This window comes from Littorina saxatilis, linkage group LG2 (genome assembly GCF_037325665.1).
Source record: "Littorina saxatilis isolate snail1 linkage group LG2, US_GU_Lsax_2.0, whole genome shotgun sequence".
Classification (NCBI taxonomy): domain Eukaryota; kingdom Metazoa; phylum Mollusca; class Gastropoda; order Littorinimorpha; family Littorinidae; genus Littorina; species Littorina saxatilis.
The window spans coordinates 103,857,361-103,884,679 of NC_090246.1; the positions used below are offsets into that span (position 1 = coordinate 103,857,361).

A 27,319-nucleotide genomic window follows, 5' to 3' on the forward strand; every position below is an offset into this window, starting at 1 on the left:
AATGATTTATTACCTCAAAAGCCTATGTAGGTAGCTCTCTCATTGAAGCGAAAACTGCTTCCTCCTTTGAATGGCACCTGTTCGTCAACAGCGATACCCCATTCGCCCTCTTGCTGAATACTTTATGCGGTGAAAATACCTTCCCGCACAGCGAAGAGAATTTGACGACCCGTCAACGTCAGACCGCATGTGAACGGAGAGAAAGTGGTCTCAAACTGAAGTTTCCTGAAGCCCTCCTGTACATATGCAGAGCGGCGCGTTGAATATCAATGCAGAACTCAAAGCGATGAAATCCATCAAACTAGCAGGAAATATAAGACACCGACCGTTCTCCCCAGCGCTGAGTTTTCGAGTGTCCAGTTAACATGTCTCAGACAGACAACCTTGACGAAATCACGTGACTAACCTTGTCACATTCCAAGTTCAGCTATCGCCAGTTCTGCCTCGACAGCAGAAATCACCCCCGTGAAATCCGTGCAACACAAAATATCCGTGTTCGTTGTGCGCTGTCAGCAAAACCCACAACCGTTGACAGAAAGCACAGGCGCTTTCTATCGCAATTGACCAAGAGAAGGCACCCCACCGAGTGACACTTTCTTGATCCATGTCACCTAATCGTGACAGACACCAACTGGGCTTATCATTGGCCTGCTTGGCTTGATCTATTACTGTTTCTTTTATTGTTGCTGACAGATCACTTAACACTTTCTACCCCACCTATGTTGACCATTTATTTTTTAGCCGAGATCAGCTGTGCTGCAGCAGGTCACTCAGAATTGTAGTAGCTGTGTAGAAACTGTGTATCAACACGCTGGAATGCCGGCGTTAGATGGTTAGATGGACGTTACAGGAAGCGACTGAAGCTAACAGTCTGAGCGAATATATTTGTACCTGGTCAGATAGAGCCAAATGAGTGGGTACGGATATGTCTGTACCTGGTCAGATAAAGCTAAATGAGTGGGTACGGACATCCGTACCCGGGAGACAATGAGTTAACCAACACGCAGCAAGTTCAATTGAAACTTGGTGGATTTTTTTGTAAGTGTATGCTTGTTGGAATTGTTACATTTTAGTAGTACTCTGGCTGCAGGGTACTTCTTTCTGAGGGGGTTGGGGGGAGCTTTGGGATAGTGTGAGAGCGGTGTCCCCTGGATGTCAGAGAAGAGTAGGAAATTTGACAAAATTGATTTTTGTGATTTCTGACAATAACAAAATGTTTTTGAAGGGTCAAAAAAGTTCTAGGGCGGGGAGTCAGGGTGGGGAGTCAGGGTGGGGAGTCAGGGTGGGGAGTCAGGGTGGGGAGTCAGGGTGGGGAGTCAGGGTGGGGAGTCAGGGTGGGGAATCAGGGTGGGGAATCAGGGTGGGGAATCAGGGTGGGGAATCAGGGTGGGGAGTCAGGGTGGGGAATCAGGGTGGGGAATCACAAAGATTGAATTTTGTTCTTGGCCTTATTAACCTGCCAAATAATCTCTTAAGGCTCAACATTTGTGTCATATTTGTTCTTTTTTTCACTGCATTCTTTGGTCCTAACATATTGTGCTGTTGTTGCAGGTGCCAGTGTCTTCGTGGTTTGACGACATGTCAGACACAGAGCTGATGGACCTTATGCCCTTTTTCGAGAACTTGGCTCAGGTGGACAACGTCTACTCCTTACTGAAAACCACAGCCTCAGAGTCCCCAGGCACGACTCCACCTTCTTAGCGCATCCCTCCCGCACCCCTGCCAAAGGGCCCCTGCTGCGCTCCACCCTACTGTCCAGTTCGGCCCCTTACACACGCTGACTGACCTTCCACACTGTGCGGCCACTGCACCGGTCACTGACGCCAGTGTTCACCATTATGCAAGGGAAAGTGGCCAGAGTAGGGGAGAGGGCTTTGTCACTCGCCTCCCCTGCTCTCTCCTGCTTTTCTCCCATCTCTTGTTAGTCAAGAAGGCAGAAGACATTGTGCTTGTTTTGTCTCTTTTAGTTTATTTTTTCGTTTCGTGTTGTTTTATGAGTTCATATTGAGATTCGCTTGATCAGTCTTGTTGGAATCATTGACTCATTTCTTGTCTCTTGTTTAATTTTCTTCTGTAAATCATGAGAACTTCGTTCGCAGGCTTTCCTTCTTTTGGTCGCTTTGAAATTAAAGGCTGTCTCTCTTCATTCTTGAGACTGACGTCATGGATTTCACCACCACAGTCATGTTCACTGATTTATCATGTTTGTGTTCTCTCTGTGCCTCAAGCTTGGAACCACTGGCTGTGTGACCCCTGATGGCCTTCACTCGCACTCTTGATCGGCGCTTTGGTTGTGACCTTGATCTTGTAGTTAGCATTTTCTACACATGGTGTCGCAACTGGCTGAGTGCCACCCTCAGGGTGTTCTAGCGCAAGTCCTCATTCTCATCATCGTTTTGTGGCGTTCTTCTTCCTTTAACTACTAACTTATGCATTGACAAAAGCACATATGTGACCCTCCACCACGAAATGAGTCGCATGTCACCTCGCGCGGTTCTGCGCTAGGCTTAATATAAGTCCGGGGAGTGTCTGGTAACAGTGTGAGGGTCACCTTAGTCACAGGCTTATAACTCAAACAGTTTTTGCTCTTTCTAAAACGGTTTTCACCACTGGATAGAAAAATGTAAAAATATGAAAATCATGCAAAGGTGACATGCGACTCATTCCGTGGTGGAGGGTCACATATATTTTAAGTATGGCAGATCAGCATTGAACCCAAGAGGTTCTTCACAGAATTATTGGTCACTTCAAATTTGCTTGAGTTTTTGATAATTCCTGTCTGAACTACTGATAAATGATGAAAAGCAGTTGAACAAACACCGGTTAGTAACTTCCCATCCTTTTTTCTCGCACCCCGTCTGCTTAGATTCAGTCACAAGTGCCTATTCAGTAAGAGCAAAGGCCAAGAAATGTGCTGGATGAAATTAAGCACTGTTATGTTTCGCCTCTGCGAGAAAAGGCATTAACTCTTGGCAACATTTTCATGAGAGAGCTGGTCGAAGAGGAAGTGTATATTACTGAAACCATCTTGCTCACAGAGTGGCCAGTAGCTGCTGAGGTGTCCAGTTGTGCCCTGTTTGAAAAAGACCCCAGCAGCATTTTCTGGCAAAAATTCTGAGTTTTTGTCTTTCTCTCATGTGATATTTTTTTTCTCTCTCTCTGACATGCTAAAACTCTCCTGCCACCACAGAGTTGTGGAAAATGAGGCTGGTTAACAGTGGGAGGAACTTTGAGTAGCAAGCCTGAGCAAGGTATGGATCACAGTGACGAGAAGCAACGCCGACGGCATTCTTCATCATTGGGAACAGTGTTGTTCTGATGTCCACAGACAATCGACGAGAACGGAGGCCAGATGTGTGAGCAAGCGAGGGACACGGTTTCGGCTGTGCATGTTGTTTGTTGGCCATGATACTTACATCTATTGTGAACCACAAGGCAGCTACCATGACTGTTAGCCTTGCCTCCGTTCAGCGAGCAAACTTGGAGACTCGCGCCTGAGAGGCTGGCCCTAGTGCATCTTGTGGATTGATCTTTAGATACAGTAGTGATGCTCCCACACACGGGTGTGAAGAGAAATCATACATAGACTGGAATATACTGTGTGCCTTTTATTTAGAAACAGCATGAAAGTATTCAGTTTTTTATAACAATGAGGGTATATGTCTTGTTCTTCATGGTGTGAATGCAATGGATGCAGTGTATGACATGAATTGACTAACTTTATATTGTGATTCTCCTTTACTTAAAATTAGTTTTCCCGCTTTACTGACGAGAGAGAATGATGTGTATTTTATACTTACAGTGCATGCGTTTGATCATGGAATAATTTGATTTAGGTAGGGACGAGAAAGACTGGTCATTTCTTGCTGTTCTTTTTGCCGTGAAGATTGTACACCTTGTTGTGGCAGGAATTATTTATGTTCCCACTAGCTCTGTGTGGAAGTGCTGTGCACGGTGTATTTGGTTGAGTGCTTTTACCAATGTTTGATTTTTTCTTTTTCTTTTTTAATTGGTGCATTTTTTGGTTTTTATTTTAACAGTCACTGTTTAGTTTGCTATAACTATCAAATCATGATTGTTAATTTTCATCACAAGAAAAATGTTTTGGCTGTAAATGATTGCAAAATATGTTTGTAGTTGACTTTTTTTCTTAAAAATCATGCAGGCAAAGGAAGACATCTGCTTTTCATTTCTGTCTGTCCTGTTATTGTGTTAAGGTTGTTGTCTGTCCTGTTATTGTGTTAAGGTTGTTGTCTGTCCTGTTATTGTGTTAAGGTTGTTGTTGTTTGTGCTGCTTGGTCAACTGGCAGTGGAGCACAACATGTGTATACAGGAAAAGAGAAGAAAGAAAACCATCTTGGGAGAGGAGATTTACTCTTATATGAAACACAAGTTCTTTAACTCACTCCCTACTGTGCGATTTTTCCTATGCTTTCCACTGTATACTGGCCATTTGTATTAGTTGGTAAAAAAATCATTACTAAAGAAGTACTCAACACAGATATTTGAAACTTTCAGGGTTTACTGTTGATATGTTGATGCCCTTCAGTGCAAAGTTTCAAGTGTTTTACTTAGAAAATAGCTGATTTAGGTGGGGGGTATAAATAACCCTTTTTCTGGCATCAAAATTACGCTGAACGCAGGGCCATCACTTCAAATTCGCGTGGTTTACTCACTCACTACGAACCACTGCTATCGCAGTGGTCCCATGCACACCACTTCCCCACGAACCACTGCGATAGTGTTTCAGCACGTGGCAGTGTTTCAGCACGTGTCGTACTGGTAGACGCCATTGTTGTTATGCAAATTTGCACAAAGCCAGCGAGTACGAAATCAAACCTCGCGTCATCGTTCTACAGCAGACAGAAGTGAAACTAGCTTGGTAATTTGCAGACGATTGGTTAAACTTGAGAGCCAGCCTCTCTATTTTCGTACAAAAATTGACGTCATTGAGCTAAAAAAATCCAAAGGTCAAACACTGCTATCGCAGTGGTTCGTGGGGAAGTGGTGTGCATGGGACCACTGCGAAAAGGGGAAGCATTAGTATTTCTTGTGTGTTTGTTTTCTTCTAATCATGTGTTATTCAGCTATGTATCAGGAGAAAAAAGAAAAGAGGCGTTATGAGAAAGATTTAATAACGTTTTAGTTCATTGAATGGCATGTTTTTCTGTTTTGAGAAAAGTTTCTGTAACATAGTTCATCACAGCTTTGCTGTTTGTTAGTTCAGGACTTTGCGCACGCCATGAAGATGATGAGATATTTCTTTTTCGCTTGCACATTGGCGTGTTGTTGTTTTTCTCAAATATACTTACTTTCTTTCTGTTATCCAAGCACAGTTAATGTTTATAATACAAGCTTACAATGTGACTGTGATTTATCTTATTGTTATTGCTTTTTGTTTCTTCTCAAAAGTGTTATGCTCCTGTTGGCAGTGATGTTCTATTGTACATGTCTCTACTGTTGGCAGTGATGTTCTATTGTACATGTCTCTACAGGTCGGTCTTTCTTATTTTGTATCATTAAGATTTTTACATGTGACTAGTAAGCTCAGTTTTCTTTTTTCTGTCTTTGATCATTTGTATACTAGATTTTCATGTGAAAGAATATTCTTCCCGTTGCTTACAGGTTTTTTCTCTCAGTTTTGTTTGATGGTAACAATATTCACAGTGCATAACTTTTTTTGTTATATCATGCAAAATTCACTCCTATAATGTGTGCAGCTTCATTATGTTTAAAACATTTTCTTGAGTTATTTCTTTTCTGCCACATTCCTGTGGGATTAATTAGACAGTTCATTGTAAAGAAAAGCAAAGTCACAAGGACTGAAAATACTTTGATTTCCCTCTGCAACCAACTAGTTTTGTTTCAGCACATTTCACAAGGTGTATCTAGACAATCGCTTCATGCTGAGGTAATTGCTTCTAGTACAAGACATGCTGAGGTAATTGCTTCTAGTACAAGACATGCTGAGGTAATTGCTTCTAGTACAAGACATGCTGAGGTAATTGCTTCTAGTACAAGACATGCTGAGGTAATTGCTTCTAGTACAAGACATGCTGAGGTAATTGCTTCTAGTACAAGACATGCTGAGGTAATTGCTTCTAGTACAAGACATGCTGAGGTAATTGCTTCTAGTACAAGACATGCTGAGGTAATTGCTTCTAGTACAAGACATGCTGAAACAGACTTGAAGACCATTGTTAGTGTGTGGAAGCTTTCTCTGTTTTGGGCAAGGAAACTGGGAATGGGACTTGAAACGCCTGATGCAACATTTTGAATTCAGATTCTTTTTTTCTTCTTTTTTTTTTTTGTAAGAACTTTTGGATATGCAAAATTATTTGAATTCATTGCATGGAGTCATCATGTAACAGTGTCATACATCACAGATGTTTTTTGTGAAGGGCATTTTAACACTTTACCTTGCCATCAGAAAGGCTTCATTTTGAACGTGAATTTGGCACTGGCAAGTCAATACATGCACACTTGTTCACTGACAGGACGAGATTCACAGCTCAAACAGCTTCATCTGAACTTGTCCCATAAATTAAGGATAGCTAGAAGGGTTGTTTTTTACATGCGGCCCAGCGTTCTCAAGATCAGGTTTGGTTGCTTAAGCTTTGCTCCTGTGATCCCCCCCCCCCCCCCCCCCCCCCGAAAGGCGATCTAATTTGTTGAAACTAAGGAAACAGGAGAAGTGACATATACTTTGGCAAAGGTGTGTTTGTTGTAAAATAGTCTGATAGTGATAATGAACTGGGGGGGGGGGGGGGGGGGGGGGGGGTGCTAGGATGATGTATGTTAGTAGATAAATGGCAAGTGAACTAGTACTTTGTGCTTATTTGCAGCTTGGCAGAGAACAGCTTAGCTTAGTACATGCAGTTCAGATTTTATATATTTACTTGCTATGGCATCCAAATACCCATGATGCATTTTCTGCTGGGGAGTGGACACAAGCTATTTGCACAGTACAATAACGTCTTCCAAAACCTGTAAATGTCATGTGATAACACTTAGCATGTGACTGGATAACACTTAGCATGTGACTGGATAACACTTAGCATGTGACTGGTTTCATTGGGTATGTTCAGTCCTCCTTCCCCCTCGCAAGACGTTTACTCCCTGACACCCTCCACCACCCCCCACCACCACCCCCCCCCCCCCCCCCCCTGGCTTTTTTTAACTTGTTAACCCCGGTCGTCATGCCCCCCCAGTCACTATTTGTTTGTAAGGGTATATGTCACCATTTTTAATCTCTGCCACTTACCCTCTGTAGGATAATTTGTACATCTTTTTTGATACAGTTTTATTATATGCATTTGGAGTGGTTGCGCAGGGGATTGCAGGACGTTATGGGAACTTCTCTTGAGACCTGGAGTAAGACTGGTTTTTTTGTATGTGAAAATGAGTACGGTAGAACACAATGCAGATGCATTGTTTGCTTCAGAAGGCAGTAAGGGTAATCTCATACTTGAGGTGAAGGTTCTCTTTTGATTGCCCTTTTGAGGAGGGAAATGAATTATAGTATGTAATAACAATAAACAGTTTAAAATACTACTTTTTGTGAAGATGACAAATACATTTAACTGCTCCAACATCAAACACTTCAACTTTTATGCAGGAGCAGTTGTACGTTTATGCAGATTTAGGTAACTTGTCAGGGCCAGAACTTATCATTGATCATTATTATATATACGATTTGTCACATTTTTAATGTCATGGTCATCTTGGTGATTTTCTTTGCTGCAGAGTGATGTGTGTGTTTCTTGGCACTCTATGAACACTTGTATAATAATGCTGCACTTGTGCTTAAAGTTACAACCTTGAAATTTTGAAATATTACTGGAAGGATTGTTATTGACATATATTTATATATTTTTGACATTTTTCTTACTGTTTGAAAGAATCACTGGTAAAAATGAAAGTTGATATGAGACTCCTGAATGAGTTGTGAAGAGTGCCGATGGCAATGATATGGATGAAACGTGTCATTGTTTCAAGGCCATTTTTCCCTCGTGTTTTGTTTTGCGCATTCGCTGAGGAATTTAATTGTGTAAAGCTGAGAACCTGCAGGCATCAGGATTTATTTCCCCGAAGCTGAAAGAGATGCATCTGTTTAAAACGTAAGAGTTTTCTGCTGAAGTTAAAGTGATTCAAAGAAAATGACAGCATTGAAGGGGATGCAGTGGGTTTTTTTATTTTCTCATTGGGACGTTGCCATTTTGGTAAACACACATGTGTATTTGAAAAAAAAAGCACAAAATTACTCATGAATTTAAAATTAAAGATTCTGGGATGACTGATGGCACACTTTTCAGCGGGTTGTCTTACTTTAAGGGCATTGCCCATATTTCAGTGTGATGCCTCTCTGCTGCTTCTTCTTTTGATTTAGGTGAAAAAGACCGAAATAAGCTAACCGGTAAAATAGAGACAACCCCCCGCGGGTTAGGGGGAAGAATTTACCCGATGCTCCCCAGCATGTCGTAAGAGGCGACTAACGGATTCTGTTTCTTTTTTTACCCTTGTTAAGTGTTTCTTGTATAGAATATAGTCAATTTTTGTAAAGATTTTAGTCAAGCAGTATGTAAGACTGGGTGGCCGAGTGGTAACGCACTTGCGCTCGGAAGCGAGAGGTTGCGAGTTCGACCCTGGGTCAGGGCGTTAGCAATTTTCTCCCCCCTTTCCTAACCTAGGTGGTGGGTTCAAGTGCTAGTCTTTCGGATGAGACGAAAAACCGAGGTCCCTTCGTGTACACTACATTGGGGTGTGCACGTTAAAGATCCCACGATTGACAAAAGGGTCTTACCTGGCAAAATTGTATAGGCATAGATAAAAATGTCCATCAAATACCCGTGAGACTTGGAATAAAGGCCGTGAAAGGTGAATGCTCGCCCTAATAGGCTTGAGGTTTGCTGGCCGATGTGAATGCGTGATATATTGTGTAAAAAATTCCATCTCATACGGCATTAATAGGTAACATGCGCCTTGAGTCGCCTCGTGTGGTGAGATATGTGTGCGATATAAATTCTCGTAAATAAATAAAATAAAATAAAATAAGAAATGTTAAGTCCTTTGTACTGGAAACTTGCATTCTCCCAGTAAGGTAATACATTGTACTACGTTGCAAGCCCCTGGAGCAAATTTTTGATTAGTGCTTTTGTGAACAAGAAACAATTGACAAGTGGCTCTATCCCATTTCCCCCCTTTCCCCGTCGCGATATAACCCTCGTGGTTGAAAACGACGTTAAACACCAAATAAAGAAAGACAGAAAATAGAGACAACAGAAGGTGCTTGGAAGATCTTCACAAGCTAGGTATAGAGACAACAGAAGGTGCTTGGAAGATCTTCACAAGCTAGGTATAGAGACAACAGAAGGTGCTTGGAAGATCTTCACAAGCTAGGTATAGAGACAACAGAAGGTGCTTGGAAGATCTTCACAAGCTAGGTATAGAGACAACAGAAGGTGCTTGGAAGATCTTCACAAGCTAGGTATCTAAATCCTATGCATTGTGGCTTTTAACAGGTAGCTATGTTGCTAGTTTGCTCAAACATTGTTGATGAATGGTAATTGTGCGTATATTTAGTGGCATGCTTATAATTCAGAACAAGTTGAGAAGTTGTTTCACAGAGTTTTCTCTAATTTTAGACTTTGACCTGAAGTATGGTCTACACATAGGGTCACCTAAGCAGAGCCCTTGCACTGCATGCAAGATTCCGAAGTAAAGTTTGCAGACAGTTTGGGAGTCAAGCATGCTTTGCCATTTGATACAGTGTTATTGGTTTTACTATTCAACGTGAGCGGAGTGTTTTGCCATTTGATACAGTGTTATTGTTTTTACTATTCAACGTGAGCGGAGTGTTAGAGGTTATGCCTTCATTGTCAATGTCCTGTCTCGGTTGTGCTGAGAGAGAATATTTCATCTTGACATCTTGCTCCGTGTCGATTCTCTTTCAAACTTTCTTTCACTCACAAAGCATAAACGTACTGTGTATTTACTGTGTACCATACAATCTTATACCATGTTTAGTTTTATCTTATTAATCTACATGCATATAATCGCCCCCCGCGGGTTAGGGGGAAGAATTTACCCGATGCTCCCCAGCATGTCGTAAGAGGCGACTAACGGATTCTGTTTCTCCTTTTACCCTTGTTAAGTGTTTCTTGTATAGAATATAGTCAATGTTTGTGAAGATTTTAGTCAAGCAGTATGTAAGAAATGTTAAGTCCTTTGTACTGGAAACTTGCATTCTCCCAGTAAGGTAATATATTGTACTACGTTGCAAGCCCCTGGAGCAATTTTTTGATTAGTGCTTTTGTGAACAAGAAACAATTAACAAGTGGCTCTATCCCATCTCCCCCCCTTTCCCCGTCGCGATATAACCTTTGTTGTTGAAAACGACGTTAAACACCAAATAAAGAAAGAAAGTACATGCATATAATCACTGATATTCAGACTGTACAGAGCTGTGTATGATACTAGGAATTAGTGTATATATATATCAGAACTGGAACCTTCCCTTCTTTCATCAACTCAGTGTACATACAATAGATAACAAGGCATGATTTTTTTCACACTTGACTACCAAAAACTGTGTACAGTATTCTTCAAGATGTCCTGATGAGTGAAGCATTCTAACACTTGGCTTACCTATATCCTTTTTCGTCCAGCTATTGCTGCAAATTACTGCTGTTTTGCAGATTGCACGCTCTCTGTGTAAGTTTCTAGTGTACGTGAGGCTTAGAAATATGTAGAGAAACACCCCCACCCCTCTTAGTGTTTAAAAAAAAAAATTTTTTTAGTGCTAGTTGTCTTATGATAAATTAAAATAAATTCCTGACAGCTTTTCTGTACTTCAAATATTAGAGGCATATTTGCACATTTTGAATGCAGTGTATTTTCTTTACACTTTCGCTTTACATTTTCACAGCTTATTGTTTGCTTTTCTAGTTGTGTTTGGAAATGGGGAAAGGAAAAGAAGGGGATAGTATGTGAGTTTATGTTGTGAAATGGGGAAAGGAAAAGAAGGGGATAGTATGTGAGTTTATGTTGTGAAATGGGGAAAGGAAAAGAAGGGGATAGTATGTGAGTTTATGTTGTGAAATGGGGAAAGGAAAAGAAGGGGACAGTATGTGAGTTTATGTTGTGAAATGGGGAAAGGAAAAGAAGGGGACAGTATGTGAGTTTATGTTGTGAAATGGGGAAAGGAAAAGAAGGGGATAGTATGTGAGTTGAAAAGCAGATCTGTATCTGCTTCATTAGTTGCATTTTGTTTCCAATAATTATTTTGGCAGAAAAAAACGACAGAAGATGAAGGCTCAAGGGTACACAACTATAGCTGCTGTAACATATTTATGCGCTACTTTTATCATATATGGGTGTTCTTCCTTTCAAGTTGCGAGAGTGAGATCTTGATCTTGAACATATTTCCTGGGTTTCTCATAGCCTGTTTTACTCTCATAAAGTTGGCTGATGTAGGGTCAGGTCTTAGAATTATCAAAAATGTGGTATTTCGGAATCATAAATATCTTTCTCAGAATTTTTTAGCAGTTACCATCAGACTTGAAATGCTGGATATCAGGTTTTGGTTGCTGGGCGCAAAGAAGATCTTCGAGAAAAAAATTGATAAAACAGTGAATACCGAGTGAGAATTTATTAGTCTCATTGACGGCCTATTCTTCAAGCTTGCTAGCAGCGAATGATCCGAGTTACTTGTTACTTTGGTCATTGTTGGTAGTTTGGTTGAAGACATCAAATAGGAACTGCTATGGAAGCCAGTAACATCAACTGCCTTGTCAGTCAAATGTTTGGTTGAAGACATCAAATAGGAAGTGCTATGGAAGCCAGTAACATCAACTGCCTTGTCAGTCAAATGTTTGGTTGAAGACATCAAATAGGAAGTGCTATGGGAGCCAGTAACATCAACTGCGTTGTCAGTCAAATGTTTGACTTTTCTTTGCTCTTTATCCTCACAGACACTTCTTTAAAGAAGAAAAGAGATTTTATGACAAGCGGTGTTTTTATATTTTATTCTGCTTCTTTTTTCTGTAGCTTCTTACTACACACTGCTTGTCACATTTCACTTGTGTGCGTGTTTGTGTTCGCGTTTTTCTGTGTGTTCTGTGTAGTCTCATCAAAGGTTTGTGTGTGTTTGCGTGCGCATTAACATGTACCACCACCACCTAAGGTGAAGCACAGTGCCCCAGTAGAGAGAAGTCGCCCCTTAGGATCCTTAGCAGAGAGATATAGGATGTACTTTCGCCATCAGACACTTTGGAGCAAGGTGTTGGGGTTGTATACCATATTGAATATTTTCTCTGATGATTTGAATATCGTATGTAATAAATGATGAATGCATTGATCACTCGTTTGTTGCTGCTGGTCCCTCGTGCTGGAATGCTAGCGGTATGCGCGAGAAAGCTCATGTCAAGATTGGTGTGTTTGTGTGATCCTTTTCAGCAAAGGGTAAAACAGACACAAGCAACCACACACACACACACACACACACACACACACACACACACACACACACACACACACACACACACACACATACACACACACAAAAGAAAGAACAAGACGAGGGGATGTTTGTAGAATTTGTGATTAGCATTGCAATCTGATTGACGCAGACAGGATAAGTGATGTGCAACCCATATGCGGGTGCATGACTAATGCCGTAATGGTCTGAACTTCAATAATGTGCACATTATGACTACAACCTTATCCACATGAAAAAAGAATGACGTTTACATCACACAATGGCACACCTACCCCCATCTGCATGTCGACCTATGCTAGGGCAAGGCAATCGGTAAAAAAGAAAAATGCAAGGAATATTCTAGAGTGATACAACAGTCTTGTTTAAAATCAGTTTTTAAACCAGCTATTTGAATACAGCCCAGCTGGTGTGTTTCAAAGCATCCAGATGTTTCCTTTCGCAGCATGTTCAGCAATAATCAATATTCCTACATTCATTACACGATGAGTAATGCGGCACTGACTCCACAATAATTATGATACAGGTCAATATCCTACTCAGTTAAAACATGGAGCGAGATGGGCAAGAATAATTAGTATATTTATACACGTATATTTAAAAAAAAAAGTACAAGCTCAGCTTGTTAAACACAAATCAGTGTGACCAGGTTGCAGTACACCTAGAAATGGACTGGCATAATCACCAAAATGGGACATTAATGGCAATTACTGTACAGTACTGCAACTGTAATGACCAGGACACAACACACACACACACCATCACTGTGAGGGTCACATTCGTACAAAAACAACATTGGTTGCACGTTTTATGCACATTGAGTCAAAATAGGAATCGTGAAGTAACCTGTACAGAACCTACCTGATTGCACACGCAGTTTCGTTCATGATGACTAATATCTGCGAATATCTTCTTAAATATGGCATTAATTTGAAATTAGATCTTGCAAGAATTTCAGATTTGTTTACCTCCATTTTGTTGTTGTTGTGAACCTTGTATTTTGTAGGTATTGTATATTATTCTTTTTATTACACTACATACAATTCTGCAATTAAAAAAGAATACAGAAAAAGCCTTAGGGATCAAAATCGACCCTATAAGCAACGCAACAACTGCATGGACGGCCCTGTGACGAACGCTTCAAGCACAGTCATCATCGTCGATAGTGCGACAGCTGATCACGACTACCTGTGTCGATGCATACGTAATACAGGGATCTTTTGTTCTATTCTCCCCCCTTCTGTGCTGCACCGAATCAATTCTCTCTCTTTTCGTCGTTTACTGCTTAATCGATGAAACAGCGGAGAAACTTGACAGTCTGTGAAGCCAGTCAGATTCACTCTGTTTTGGAAGAAGAACACCCGAAGCAGCTCAGTGGGCCACCTCTCTCTGCCTGCAACGGCCGCTTTTTATGTCTGTGCAATGGAATACAAGGTGTTGGGGAAGTACCTCAAGGCAGCATCCAGTAAGTAATGTGCATCGTATGTCATTATCATATCATAAATAAAGCTACGATGTTAATCTTAACGTGACAACATGTACAACAACAACAACAACAACAACAAACCGACAGCGATGAGCATAACGACGACGACGACTACTGACGACCGGACAACAACTTGTGACATCCAGCAGAACAACCACACCCACAATTCGCAGCTTAGAGGAAAGGGAATACTTCCAATCTATACCCTAGTCAGTGCAGCAGAACCTCCTTCCGAGGAAATGATTATTGTAAAGGTCGCTGTCTTATCAAGCCCTTCACACGTGAAAGGAGAGCACGATGTCTCAACACACGATGATGTTAATACATTTTTAACCGTGAGTCAACAAACCTGTATTAGTAGTACCAAGAAGAAAAAATAAGAGCAAACAGCACTTATGAACATGCCTGTGTTGATGAGCATCAGCAGCAGTTCTTGATGCTGGGCCGCTATTGCGCGAGTCCGCTATTGCGCGACCTAAGAAGAAGCGGAATAGTTGCCAATGTGACGGGGCCTACCGTGCACTCCCCAGAACCCCCCCCCCCCCCCCCCCCCCCACCTCCCCAGGATTGTACTACAGTCGGGTCTGCACGCGGAGCAAAAAAACAGACTTCAGATTTGATTTACGAACTGTGTAAAATCTACACAACACTAACCCTTGTAAACTAAATCAGCTATCAGGGATACATAAAATAGCACATTCGAGTTCTTAAACAAGCCAGTCTGTTGCCAGTAATGACAAATTTCCGAGTTTAAATGTGGTGACAGTGTTTATTGCAATGGACACATTTTTGATTTCAAAATTATTCCAGTGTACTGTAGGCCTACTTTGTAATAAACAGTTATTGGTGGAATCGCTTTAGTGACGTGTTAAAGCATTGATTTTGTTGACATTTTTCTTCTTGAGTTTAGTTCTTAATATACTTTTATGATGTGTGTACCTGATTATATAAAATGTGATTATAAGCAATGTGCTGCATGTGCCCAAGATGTGGTTAGAAATCAAGACGCACAATGTGATTATAAGCAATGTGCTGCATGTGCCCAAGATGTGGTTAGACATCAAGACGCACAATGTGATTATAAGCAATGTGCTGCATGTGCCCAAGATGTGGTTAGACATCAAGACGCACAATGTGATTATAAGCAATGTGCTGCATGTGCCCAAGATGTGGTTAGAAATCAAGACGCACAATGTTTGTGGGTTGTTTTCTTTTCCTTTGCTTGTTGAAGTATGGGGAGCGTAATGCTAAAGGCTGCAATTTAAAAACTATCAAGGATAAAACAGACCTTTTAATATTTGCATCTTTGTTTTTTTCGTTTTATTAGCAAGCTCTTGGTGTTGGTTGCTTTATTGTTTAAGCTAAATTTAAGGTTTTATTTTTTTGTTTAAGAATTAAGTATTTTTTTAATGTAATATGTGTTTTGTTTTGTTTTTGATAATGAGGTAGAGAACAGGTGTTCTTGGTTTTCTTTTGTCCAGGTCTTTGGAAAATGCGAAAAGTGACTGGCATTTTCTCATACATTATTTTTGTTATTCCAAGTTACCTTTTTAATGTAATATGTTTTTTATTTTATTTTCATGATGAGGTAGAGAACGGGTGTTCTTGGTTTCTTTTGTCCAGGTCTTTGGAAAATGCGAAAAGTGACTAGCATTTACTCATGCATTATTTTTGTTATTCCAACTTACTTTAGTTAGGGTTTTTTTCTTTGAGAAGACGAAAGATGATTTCAGGATGCCAGTGACTGTTTTGAATTTATTTTCAAGATTGGAATAAATGCAATGTGAACATTTTGTTTGTCAGTTTATTTGTTGGTATTATATTATGACCACCTGAGATTTATAAGGTAGTATTTCTGAGCTCGATGCTTTGAATGTTGGGATTGCAAAAGTAATTTTGTGGTTCTTTCCCCCTTTCTGTGACACCTCTTTATTTTCTTTTGTTGTTTAATAATATATATACATAGTCTTTGCCATGAAACCGACTTGGAACACGTTTGAATGATTGTCAGCACAGTATTCTCTAGGCTGCGTCTCTTGGCTTTGGGTATTTCTGTTACACTGTGAGAGATTGGTTGAATGACAAATAGTCACCGCGCAATAGCGGCCCCACGCAATAGCAGACCCGCGCAATTGTGGACCCGCGCAATAGCAGGCCCGCGCAATAGCGGACCCGCGCAATAGCGGGCCGACCCCCTTGAGGGTATCAGGGCTGCCGGGACGCAGATTAGCGGTTGCACTTAGTGCATGTCAGTACCCGGCCCACCTCTTTAACCACACCCACCCCCGCCCACCTCTTTAACCACACCCACCCCGCCCACCTCTTTAACCACACCCACCCCCGCCCACCTCACCCTCACAACCCCCGCCAACAAAAACATCCCACAAAACGATGTAGACTGGGGGGAAAAAAAATAATTATGCAGGAAGTGGAAAAAGTCCCACCCCACCCCACCCCACCCCACATTACGGTCATTGGCTCAGTCAGTTTTCGGATCAGCTTTAGAAAGTAGTAATGTCATTTAACTCAGTAATTTTGTTTTAGGCCTTTGTCTGCGCTATATCCTCATTTTATTCTCCTTGTTCCGCCAAACACAACCAAACATACAGCCCGACAGACGGACAGTGACAAACACTGCATGCAGTCAGTCAGTCATGCAGTGGGCACAAAAAGAGCGGGGCACAGAGGCAGTGGCCCGACTGTGCACACAATGACCCCCGTCCACTTTGGCCGGGGTACAATGGGCCTGGTCCGGGCCGGACGGACCCGGGTGGGTGGAGGGGGGAGACAATGGAACAGGGACACAATGGAATTGCGAGTGTTGGACAGAGTTTGCTGTGGTGTCAGTGGTCAGTTCTGCTCTCTGCCACCCCACTCCATTTTTCTTAAGAAATAAAAATAAAAAAAACCACACCGCGAGTTCAGCTATCATTTCGTTGTTTAGTTTTGGTTTTCAGGCTCTTCTGAAAAGGGCAGGGTTTTTTTTTTCGAATCCCCACTGTCACGTTGTCACAGACCGCAGCACGGTGGCCTAGTGGTAAGGCGTCCGCCCAGTGAGCGCCGGGAGGTCGTGCGGGTTCGAACCCCGGCCGGGTCATACCTAAGACTTTAAAATTGGCAATCTAGTGGCTGCTCCGCCTGGCGTCTGGCATTATGGGGTTAGTGCTAGGACTGGTTGGTCCGGTGTCAGAATAATGTGACTGGGTGAGACATGAAGCCTGTGCTGCGACTTCTGTCTTGTGTGTGGCGCACGTTAAATGTCAAAGCAGCACCGTATCCTTAACGGATTATGACTTTATTCAGTTATTCTGCAGAAAAACAGAAATGCTGGAGGAAAAACTGTCTTTTCTGCAGCATTTCTGCATAATGTCATCTTTCGCCGAAGCAACGGGTTTTTCTGGAGCAAAACACCAGTTTTACTGCAGTAAAATTGAAAATTAAGAATGCTGCAGTAAAACGGTGCTGTTGTTTTACTGCAGAAAACCTGTTTACACTTTTTCTGCAGCATTTTGTACTGGCTCATTATAATGTTGGAGCACGCGAGCCCCCCTCTGGCGAGAGATGGACTCATCCAGAATTAGGGGAAGGGCTCCTAATATGGACCGCTTTTTGTTTCATGCTGATAACTAGCTTGTTTTCTTGCGAAGAAGTTTCATTTTGTGTTTGATAATCCTTCTCTCTTAGGTTCTTCTTCTTCTTCTGCGTTCGTGGGCTGAAACTCCCACGTACACTCGTGTTTTGCACGAGTGGAATTTTACGTGTATGACCGTTTTTACCCCGCCATTTAGGCAGCCATACGCCGCTTTCGGAGGAACTCTCTTAGGTTAACCGTTATGCTTAATTAGAGTAAAATAGCTTTGATAGACATTCAGCAAAAATTAAATACAGAAAAAATCACAAATGGTCCATATTAGGAGCCTGGGCGCCCAACTATGGACCAGTGAAGCGGCCTTCACGAATCACTGTAAAAAGCCCCCTATACTTCATAATAACATGATACAACTTAGTGTGCAAGTCAGACTAATTAAAATATGCTTTAAATATTTATCTGTTTTGGGTTGATGAGAGCATTATTTGAAGCACACCAGGAAACTAAAGAAGCTTATCAAAAACATAGTGAAAATAAGTGAAATTATCAACTTCCACGAAAAGAAGACTATTTGTTATATATTTTTGATATCTTGAGGGCTAGTTATAGGTTATTTTCAGCAAGCTTCTTAATGAATTAATGAAAATAGCCTTTAGCTTTTATTTTCTTCGATTTGTTGAAGGTGGTCCATATTAGGGGACTCACACATACTTTGATATTTTGCTATTATTTTTTGTGTGCAGTAGAAACTCGGGATCAACACTGCTAAAATGTAACAAATACAGTCTTAGCTGTCATATATAGCACGTTTTGTGTGATAAAAGCTTTGGCTGTGGACAGAAACGAGTCCGTTTTAGGCGGCAACTTTAGAGTGAACGCTGCCAAAAGTAAAAACAAGTCGCGTAAGGCGAAAATACAACATTTAGTCAAGTAGCTGTCGAACTCACAGAATGAAACTGAACGCAATGCAACGCAGCAAGACCGTATTCTCGTAGCATCGTCAGTCCACCGCGCACAGCAAAGGCAGTGAAATTGACAGGAAGAGCGGGGTAGTACTTGCGCTGAGAAGGATAGCACACTTTTCTGTACCTCTCTTTGTTTTAACTTTCTGAGCGTGTTTTTAATCCAAACATATCATATCTATATGTTTTTGGAATCAGGAACCGACAAGGAATAAGATGAACGTGTTTTTAAATTGATTTGGAAAATTTAATTTTGATAATAATTTTTATATATTTAATTTTCAGAGCTTGTTTTTAATCCGAATATAACATATTTATATGTTTTTGGAATCAGCAAATGATGGAGAATAAGATGAACGTAAATTTGGATCGTTTTAGAAAAAAATAATTTTTTTTACAATTTTCAGATTTTTAATGACCAAAGTCATTAATTAATTTTTAAGCCACCAAGCTGAAATGCAATACCGAAGTCCGGGCTTCGTCGAAGACTACTTGATCAAAATTTCAACCAATTTGGTTGAAAAATGAGAGCGTGACAGTGCCGCCTCAACTTTCACGAAAAGCCGGATATGACGTCATCAAAGACATTTATCAAAAAAAGGAAAAAAACGTTCGGGGATATCATACCCAGGAACTCTCATGTCAAATTTCATAAAGATCGGTACAGTAGTTTGGTCTGAATCGCTCTACACGCACGCACACACGCACGCACACACGCACACACGCACACACACACATACACCACGACCCTCGTTTCGATTCCCCCTCGATGTTAAAACATTTAGTCAAAACTTGACTAAATGTAAAAAGAGAAAAAGCCTAACGGTTTTGAGGTTTGTGTTTCTGCAACTGTTTTGACATGTGCAAGTTATCCAACGAGGGTGAATACAGCCAATGAAATTGTTTTGAGCGCTCTAGCGCCGCTAGTTTGTCAGAAACGGAGGTGGTCCATATTAGGAGCCCTTCCCCTACCAATAGTTGTGCGTGACACGAATGTATTTTGTCTGTCTGACTCAGTCCTTTCTGCCGAAAGTTCAAAGTTTCAGGGGGCGACGAATACAAACGCTACTTTACAAGGTCGTTTGTTTTTCTCCAGAAAAACTGTCACAGACTATTCTGAAGAAAAAGTTAATCGCAATAATGCTGCAGAAAACCAAGTAAACATTATGCTTCAGAAACTGAAACTGTTTTACTGCAGTAAAAAACGTTGCTTCGGCGAAAGACGACATTATGCAAAAATGCTGCAGAAAAGACAGTTTTTCTCCAGCATTTCGGGTTTTCTCCAGAATAACTGAATAATGTCATAATCCGCCAAGAGCCAGTACAAAATGCTGCAGAAAAAATGTAAACAGGTTTTCTGCAGCAAAACAACAGCACCGTTTTACTGCAGCATTCTTGATTTCAATTTTACTGCAGTAAAATGTTTTGCTGCAGAAAAAAACGCTGCTTCGGCGAAAGATGACATTATGCAGAAATGCTGCAGAAAAGAACGGTTTTTCTCCAGCATTTGTCTTTTCTGCAGAATAACTGAATAAAGTCATAATCCGTTAAGGATAGCACCGCCCCGTCAGTCTTTTATTTTCTGGGTGAAAAACAACGGGATGCACTAGCGTGGAATAAACGGTCGAACCCGTGAAAGTGAGTGGTTAACCCGATTGTGTGAAACTGACCAGATCTCGGAACTCAGTGCCGGACTAACGTGACTTGATCAAGTCAAGTTAATTTCAGGCACTGAGTGAAATTAACGGATTCTGACACCAAAAACTGTCTCATTACAGTAAACAGAAAATTGTCACTTCTAGGCCGGAAGGACAGATGTCTCAGTTAAATTCGGCCAGCTTGATCGTGTGAATAAAATGACTACTTTTCTGACAACGGTGTAGTGTTATTCCTGCTTTCAAGGGCCTGTGCACCAGTAACATGCAACTCTTTATGTCAGTCTTACGGCCGTGGAACTCGTCTTGCCCTCTAAACCCTCTGCACAGAATAATTGTCCGTTTGCTTGTCCTCCAAACTTTTAATTTCTAAAAACAACAGCAAAACAGCTTGCAGCAGCTAAGCACATGTTGAAACAAGAGACCAATACATTGGATACATAAATCACAGGGAAGTCCGACCGTGGAGAGGTTCAACGCTGCGGACTACATTGTGCGTATGAATCTTTAGTGGTCAGGGACGGGAGGGGTGGGTGTCAGGCTAATTTTAGTAGCCTACCTTACCACTGTCAAGCGCGACAACCGGCGACTGCACAAGCAATCTGTGGGACACAGGTAAACTTGATTTTTGTGTTCTGTATTATATCACGTATGAGGCGCTACCGATTATGTCACCGATCACACAAGGCTTCTAAATAAGAAATATCCAGCGTTCAAGCCGCCGATCAAAATGTGTCGTCTGCTTCTTGCGCTGTAGTTCTCGCTGTCACGGACGCGGCCCTTCTCTCATCATGGCGGGGTGCACTGTGTGTTTTCCAAACAATATTCACACCTTAGAATCAACTATGGCTTAATCCTCGAGTTTCTGGTGGCATGTTTCAACCATTTATAATACATACATGCTTCAGATCAATCGTATGCGTGTGCTACTTGGCGAGAAAAATCGTCGTTGTTTGGACTTCTTTTCCTCAGTCGGCTGTCTGCTCCATATACCGCTTCAGCTTGGATTCTTTGGTGTACTCGACCATGCGGATCGCTTCTGAACTTGCTAATGTTCGGACACAGTCAACCGTGGTGGGACACCTTAAGCTTTGTTTTCTTTTGGGTGGCATTCCTGCAGTGGGCGTAGTATGCATAGAACGAACTAGAATCACGTTAAAGAATTGTGTTGCAGTTGCACACCTTGACGTAGTGCATCTCAAAAGAATCGGACATCGAGTTTTGGCATTTGCGTCTATTTATGCATGTAACTGCAAGAGAAGTTGATCAGGCACAGATGTGCAGTAAGTTTCCGATAAACCTTTGAAGCAGGTTTTGTGTGGTTTATCTATGCTGGCACACATTCTGACCGCAGTACCTGCCTCACACCCCTTCGAACAACCCAACATCCACTATCCTCTCTCCTTGGCATATTTGGAACCCCAATAAATTAATCTGGTCATCAACACCAAAAACATACATGTGCAAGTATATCCCATTTTTCCATTAGATCAGAGGATGCATAAACTTTCCAGTAAACTATGCAGTATATATATTTCTAACAATTCATAATCATAATCGGCTTGGCCATAGACTAAATATAGATCCCTGGCTAGGCTTAGAGCAGTCAGGAAGGCATATATATACTAGATGATTACCTGCTTCGCCGGGTACCGGCTTCGCCGGGAAGAAGTAGACTGCCGAATACCAGGCTGCGCCTGGGACCCGGCTTTGCGCAAAACACTGGAGACCTTCTAAAAATAGTAACGTGCAGTGACCTTCTAAAAATAGTAACCTAGTAACGGGAATATGGATTGACGCCACACGGAGGAAGGGAGATAATCGCGGCTGAAAACACTGGAGAAGATAAGGAAGAGTTACTGGTAGTGGATCCCGACAACAACAACAACAACAAAATCGGTTCAGCGCGCACAGCGCTGCGCGCTGAGAGCACGTGTTGAAATATCTCATCGATGAGGTTGTGTCCGGGGTGTAGCTGAATACGGTGTCCAAATTTGAAAAAGATCTACCGAGAACTTTGGCCGTGCAGACAGACAGACAGACAGACAGACACTAGTCGTATATATATATATATATATATATAGATATATACTTACTTGGTTTTGAATATGTATCCATCAACAATCCACATTTTGTCAGGAGACAAACCATACTCCAGATAATCAGATTTGTCAACAAACTTCTTTTTTGTTCTACTTGTTTTCTTCTGTTTTAGTTTTGTTAGGTTGTTGTATAGTTGCTTTCCATTCTGAGTTTTGTTAGGTTGTTGTATAGTTGCTTTCCATTCTGAGTTTTGTTAGGTTGTTGTATAGTTGCTTTCCATTCTGAGTTTTGTTAGGTTGTTGTATAGTTGCTTTCCATTCTGAATTTTGTTAGGTTGTTGTATAGTTGCTTTCCATTCTGAGTTTTGTTAGGTTGTTGTATAGTTGCTTTCCATTCTGAGTTTTGTTAGGTTGTTGTATAGTTGCTTTCCATTCTGAGTTTTGTTAGGTTGTTGTATAGTTGCTTTCCATTCTGAATTTTGTTGTTTTTGTTTTTGGGGGAGGGGAGGCACTCAAGTATAAACCCCTTCTTTGTTTCTTTGTACTTAACAAAGGAGAAGAAGCAAAATGAACCAAGATCCACGCTATGAACAAGACAAAACCTGCGTGCAAAGTCAGCACATTTTTCAGAGAGACTAACAAGCAACATGTAAGAGGCAAGTAAACGAACTGAGGTCTTGCTAGGATTGTTGCAGACAAGCACACTGGTGACAACAGAATTCTTTTGTGTCAGAGATTTAGAAAGAAAGGAGTAGTTACAAACTGTTTATGGTCACAGGTCACAGGTCAGTCTGCTTGAAATGGAGGCAAACAAAGAAATTGGCAAAGCCTCAAAAGTGGACATTGCTGATCAGGAGACAAAACTACACTTGTAGCAAAATTTGACAGTCGAAAAGGATTTTATCTTACTGTGGTAAAGATATACCTTCAACTGAAAGAGACAAACTAAACCTTTTCTGATCAGATTTTGTTGCCTTGTTTTATCTGAATCACCAATACTCAATAGTCATAGCATTGTTGTTGCCTTGTTTTATCTAAATCACCAAAACTTAATAGTCATAGCACTGTTGTTGCCTTGTTTTATCTGAATCACCAATACTCAATAGTCATAGCACTGTTGTTGCAAGCTGTAATTTTAAGATCAATTTAGAGTGCTTGCTACACTAATGTTTCGTGGCAGTACATCACTGCACAGTACATCACTGCACACTACACCACTGCACAGCCCTCGTCCACATTTTCAATTAACAAAAAACTGTAAATCAACAATAAAATCAACACACACAAAACCACACAGTACCGTACTTTCCGGGTGACAAGGCGCTACAGCGCATAAGGCGCACCCTCTTCTTTTTAACAAAAATTGTAATCCAGTCACCCATTGGGCGCAGGGGGCCGATAGGGCGCACCAAAATTGAAAAAGTATACCGGTAACAAACGGTCCAAGAATGAAAATAAGCCGCACATCAAAGGAAGAATACAGAGTGGAAATGACCCAGTTTTTGCCATGAGAGGTGGTTCCTCTGTCATATCTGAGAGAGGAAACACTTCCTGCACCGGGGTCAGTGACCGGTCAGTGACCGAGTTTAACAGAGTGGAAATATGTGTGCTCTGTGTGTGCGGCGAGATCAAAGGCAGGTCCATTGTGATAGCTGGGTGGCTTGAGAGCTCGAGGAAACTTGGCCAGGGCAGTACCTAGTAGCTGAAACATGCATTATGACAAGTTGTTTGACTGGTACTCAGGCGGTCTCTTTGATTTTTTTTCGTATTTCATACACGGATTAGGCGCTTCGTTATACAAGACGCAGGGGTCGAACTCGAGGAAAAAAGTCGCGCCTTATGACCCGGAAAGTACGGTACATTGAACTTAACAGAATGTTTAAAGTGGCTCTGTTTGAATATTAGGCATTTTTGAGTTACAACCCCATGTATTTAATTGCTGCAGACTTGTCACTGTGACTCAAAGTTGCATCTGTAATTGCTGCAGACTTGTCACTGTGACTCAAAGTTGCATCTGTAATTGCTGCAGACTTGTCACTGTGACTCAAAGTTGCATCTGTAATTGCTGCCCCCATTTGTGAAGTTGTGTTTGATTAATGTCATTTCCCAATTTGACTGATGTATGTGTGCAAGTGGGTACATCACGAAGCGTCCCGGTACCGAAGCGTCCCGGTACCGAAGCGTCCCGGTGCCGAAGCGTCCCGGTACCGAAGCGTCCCACTATAACGCGTCACAGGGGTACCGGGACGCTTCGGGACGCTCCCGCGCAGTAGGGCACGAAGCGTCCCGGTACCGAAGCGTCCCGGTGCCGAAGCGTCCCGGTACCAGTCACCACGCACATCCTGGGCTCGCATGCCAATGTATTATATAGCAAAGGGAATGCCTGTAATTCACACAGAGCAATCACTTGGTCTTAAACGTGCACAAGACAAAAACGTTCATACTGGGGGAGCGAGCCAGTCTGAAGAGTACTCGGGTCCAGCGCGAGCGTTCTTTATTACCCAAATGAACCCAAATGATACAATTTAAAAGTCGGAGGCAGAACTGAAAAGACTTTTTCCGACGCTCACGCTTAGTGAAGCCAGAAAGCGTGTGTGATAACAGACATATCCCTCTTGTGAACGGAAGCCTACGGACTTTTCCCCCGAACTTGTCCACACAGGTACAGTATTTCCAAATTGGTGTGTTGTGAGTACAGATCTAAAGTAAAGTTGGGGAAAAGTTGGACAAAAAGTGATTTTTTTGTTACCGAAAGCAAATCAAGGTCTGTGCAAAATTAAAAAAATCAGTGAAGTCAAGGTCAAATCAAGGTCAAGATTACATTTAAAAAAATAAATATGGTTAGTCAAGTCAAGGTCAAATCAAGGTCAACAAGGGCGGATCTGGGGGGGGGTTACACGGGTTACGTAACCCCCCACCCCCCCAAAAAAGAGGTAATCTAATTTATTGGCTCAGGATGCACCAGATAGCTCTATTTTGCTTCTTTGGATAAAAAAAAATTCCGGGGGGGCATGCCCCCGGACCCCCCTAGAGGCTTAGGCGCCTTCGGCGCCGTCAACTTGTATCTTCGCAGTCTTGTAACCCCCCCCCCCCCTCCAAAGTGAATTGATCCGCCCTTGGTCAAGGTTTAAAAAAAAAAGTCTTAAGTCCTGTGACGCGTTATAGTGGGACGCTTTGGTACCGGGACGCTTCGGTACCGGGACGCTTTGGTACCGGGACGCTTCGGGGTGTCCCCGTGCAAGTTACACAGATCCACAGAGTAAAGTCAGAATTTATCATTTGTGACACCGGACCAACCAGCAATATGCTCCTGTTACACAATGTTGTTATTGGCAGGATCAGTGGAAATATAAGTCAGTTTGGTCACTTACTTTGCACTAGAAAATAGTGCATTAATTTCTTTAATGAAATCACCAACTCATGTCAAGCGTTCATTAATTGCCCAATCAAATCCATAATTATATGCATAAACTAAAACCTTCATCAAGTTCATGATTTACTGAGTCTTACACATTTTCCAAACAGGGAATACAGGAGCAAATCAAACCAATGGTGGTTGTAGGCTGAACAGCTGCTTTTAAAACACCTCTCTGTGCTGATTAAGTTGTGTACTAGCTGTTTCAAATTATGCAAAATAAGAATTCCATATCGAAAGAACTGTTGCGTTATGGTTAGAACCAATGAGAGACATTGCTTGTGCTACTTTCGATTACAAGTTTCATATAATGACAATGTTTTCAAATGTATGCTGTGTCTATGTTGGTAAAATATCTGTCCTCTTGACTTCTTGCGCAATGTTTGTGTAGGCAATGTTAGTGACAGAGAGTGGTATAGAAAGTTAACTGGACATGAGTGTCCCTTTGCTGCGTAGTGGACAGAGTTGCTTTTTGAACCATCACAGCTCAAAGCAAATATTTTACAACCACTGAAACATCTCTTTCGCAAGGGCTTTTGTCACACGCCCACCTCGTTTGTGTTTTGCACAGCGTTTAATTGAGTTTACACCCTTCTGAGTTTTGCGACCTAGTCAAGGGCAAACAGAGAAGAGAGGGGCGTAACCCACTATGTCTGTGGGCCTAACCCACTATGTCTGTGGGCCTAACCCACTATGTCTGTGGGCCTAACCCAGCACCTTCCTTATCAGCCAGTGTTGATCAGATCAAAGCTCCAAGGCTCCACAGCAGGTAAGCCTACAGGGGGGAAGAAGTTTGTCTGCTGGTGTAGGTAAATTCTTTGCTTTTGATCTTTCTCAGCATCTTGTAATCTCCCAACGTTTAACTGCACTGAGGTGAAGGATGGAGGGGTTTGCCCTGGAGCGGACCTGATGGCTCTGATTGTTTTATCTGTTCCATCAGGGCATGGTCCATGCTGAGCTCATAATAAAATTCTCCGGCTAATGATTTATATATCTAGACTAGGTAATGATTTGGTATGTTTTTATGAACTAGGCTACTAGAGTAATAGGTTTTTTAAATTTTTTGGAACCTCATTGAATTTTTCACTGTAAAAAGAAAATCAAACGGTTAATGCTGTAAGAGTTTAATGCTGTAAGAGTTTGACACCTCATTAATCAGAGGAGTTGGCATTTGCAACAGTTAGACATACCCTGCAGTGCAGTCAATCAAATGAATCATGCAACTGTTTGACATACCCTGCAGTGCAGTCAATCAAATGAATCATGATACTTTAATATAGCTATTCTGATGGACACGTGGGGGAATTCGGGGGCTGTGATTGGATGGTCTCTTCCGATCATCAAAGCATAATGCTACGGAAGTCGGCCATTTTTGCCAATACATATCCAAAAGCATATTGGCAATAACAAAGACGCATGGTTCCGGTTTACCCATCTGTACCACACGATGTTTTAATCAACAACACTGAGCATACACTGACAACTTGAAATTCTTCTCGGGAATGTTTTTCAGCTTTACAAATGTCGATAGCATACCCTTTTCTGCTAACTTCCCGATGAAACAGGACTAAATCAATTATTTTCTGTCCCTAAAGCGGTAAACACCACAAAATGCCCAAAGTCGAAAGATGTAGTACAAACAGGGGAGTAAAACGGAACAGCCGTTTTTGTGTG

The 27,319-nt window shown here is 41.6% G+C and overlaps 2 protein-coding genes across 6 annotated transcripts in view; both read left to right on the forward strand.

Annotated features, from left to right (window-relative positions):
• Window positions 1-7,144, forward strand: part of LOC138960418 (carboxy-terminal domain RNA polymerase II polypeptide A small phosphatase 1-like) — a 55,411-nt gene extending 48,267 nt beyond the window's left edge. For 2 of the 3 annotated variants that reach the window (XM_070332332.1, XM_070332331.1), the window contains exon 8: window positions 1,552-7,144. In XM_070332332.1, the coding sequence (XP_070188433.1) occupies window positions 1,552-1,701 (150 nt within the window). In that variant the 3' untranslated portion in view covers window positions 1,702-7,144. The remainder of the gene's footprint in view (window positions 1-1,551) is intronic. The other variant, XR_011453970.1, reaches the window with a different exon arrangement.
• A 6,000-nt stretch (window positions 7,145-13,144) lies between these two features.
• LOC138960416 (advillin-like) overlaps window positions 13,145-27,319 on the forward strand; it is a 112,601-nt gene continuing 98,426 nt past the window's right edge. For 2 of the 3 annotated variants that reach the window (XM_070332325.1, XM_070332326.1), the window contains exon 1: window positions 13,145-13,961. In XM_070332325.1, coding sequence (XP_070188426.1) covers window positions 13,919-13,961 — 43 coding nt within the window. In that variant the 5' untranslated portion in view covers window positions 13,145-13,918. Of the gene's footprint in view, window positions 13,962-20,739; window positions 20,804-27,319 lie in introns of those variants that run through there. The other variant, XM_070332327.1, reaches the window with a different exon arrangement.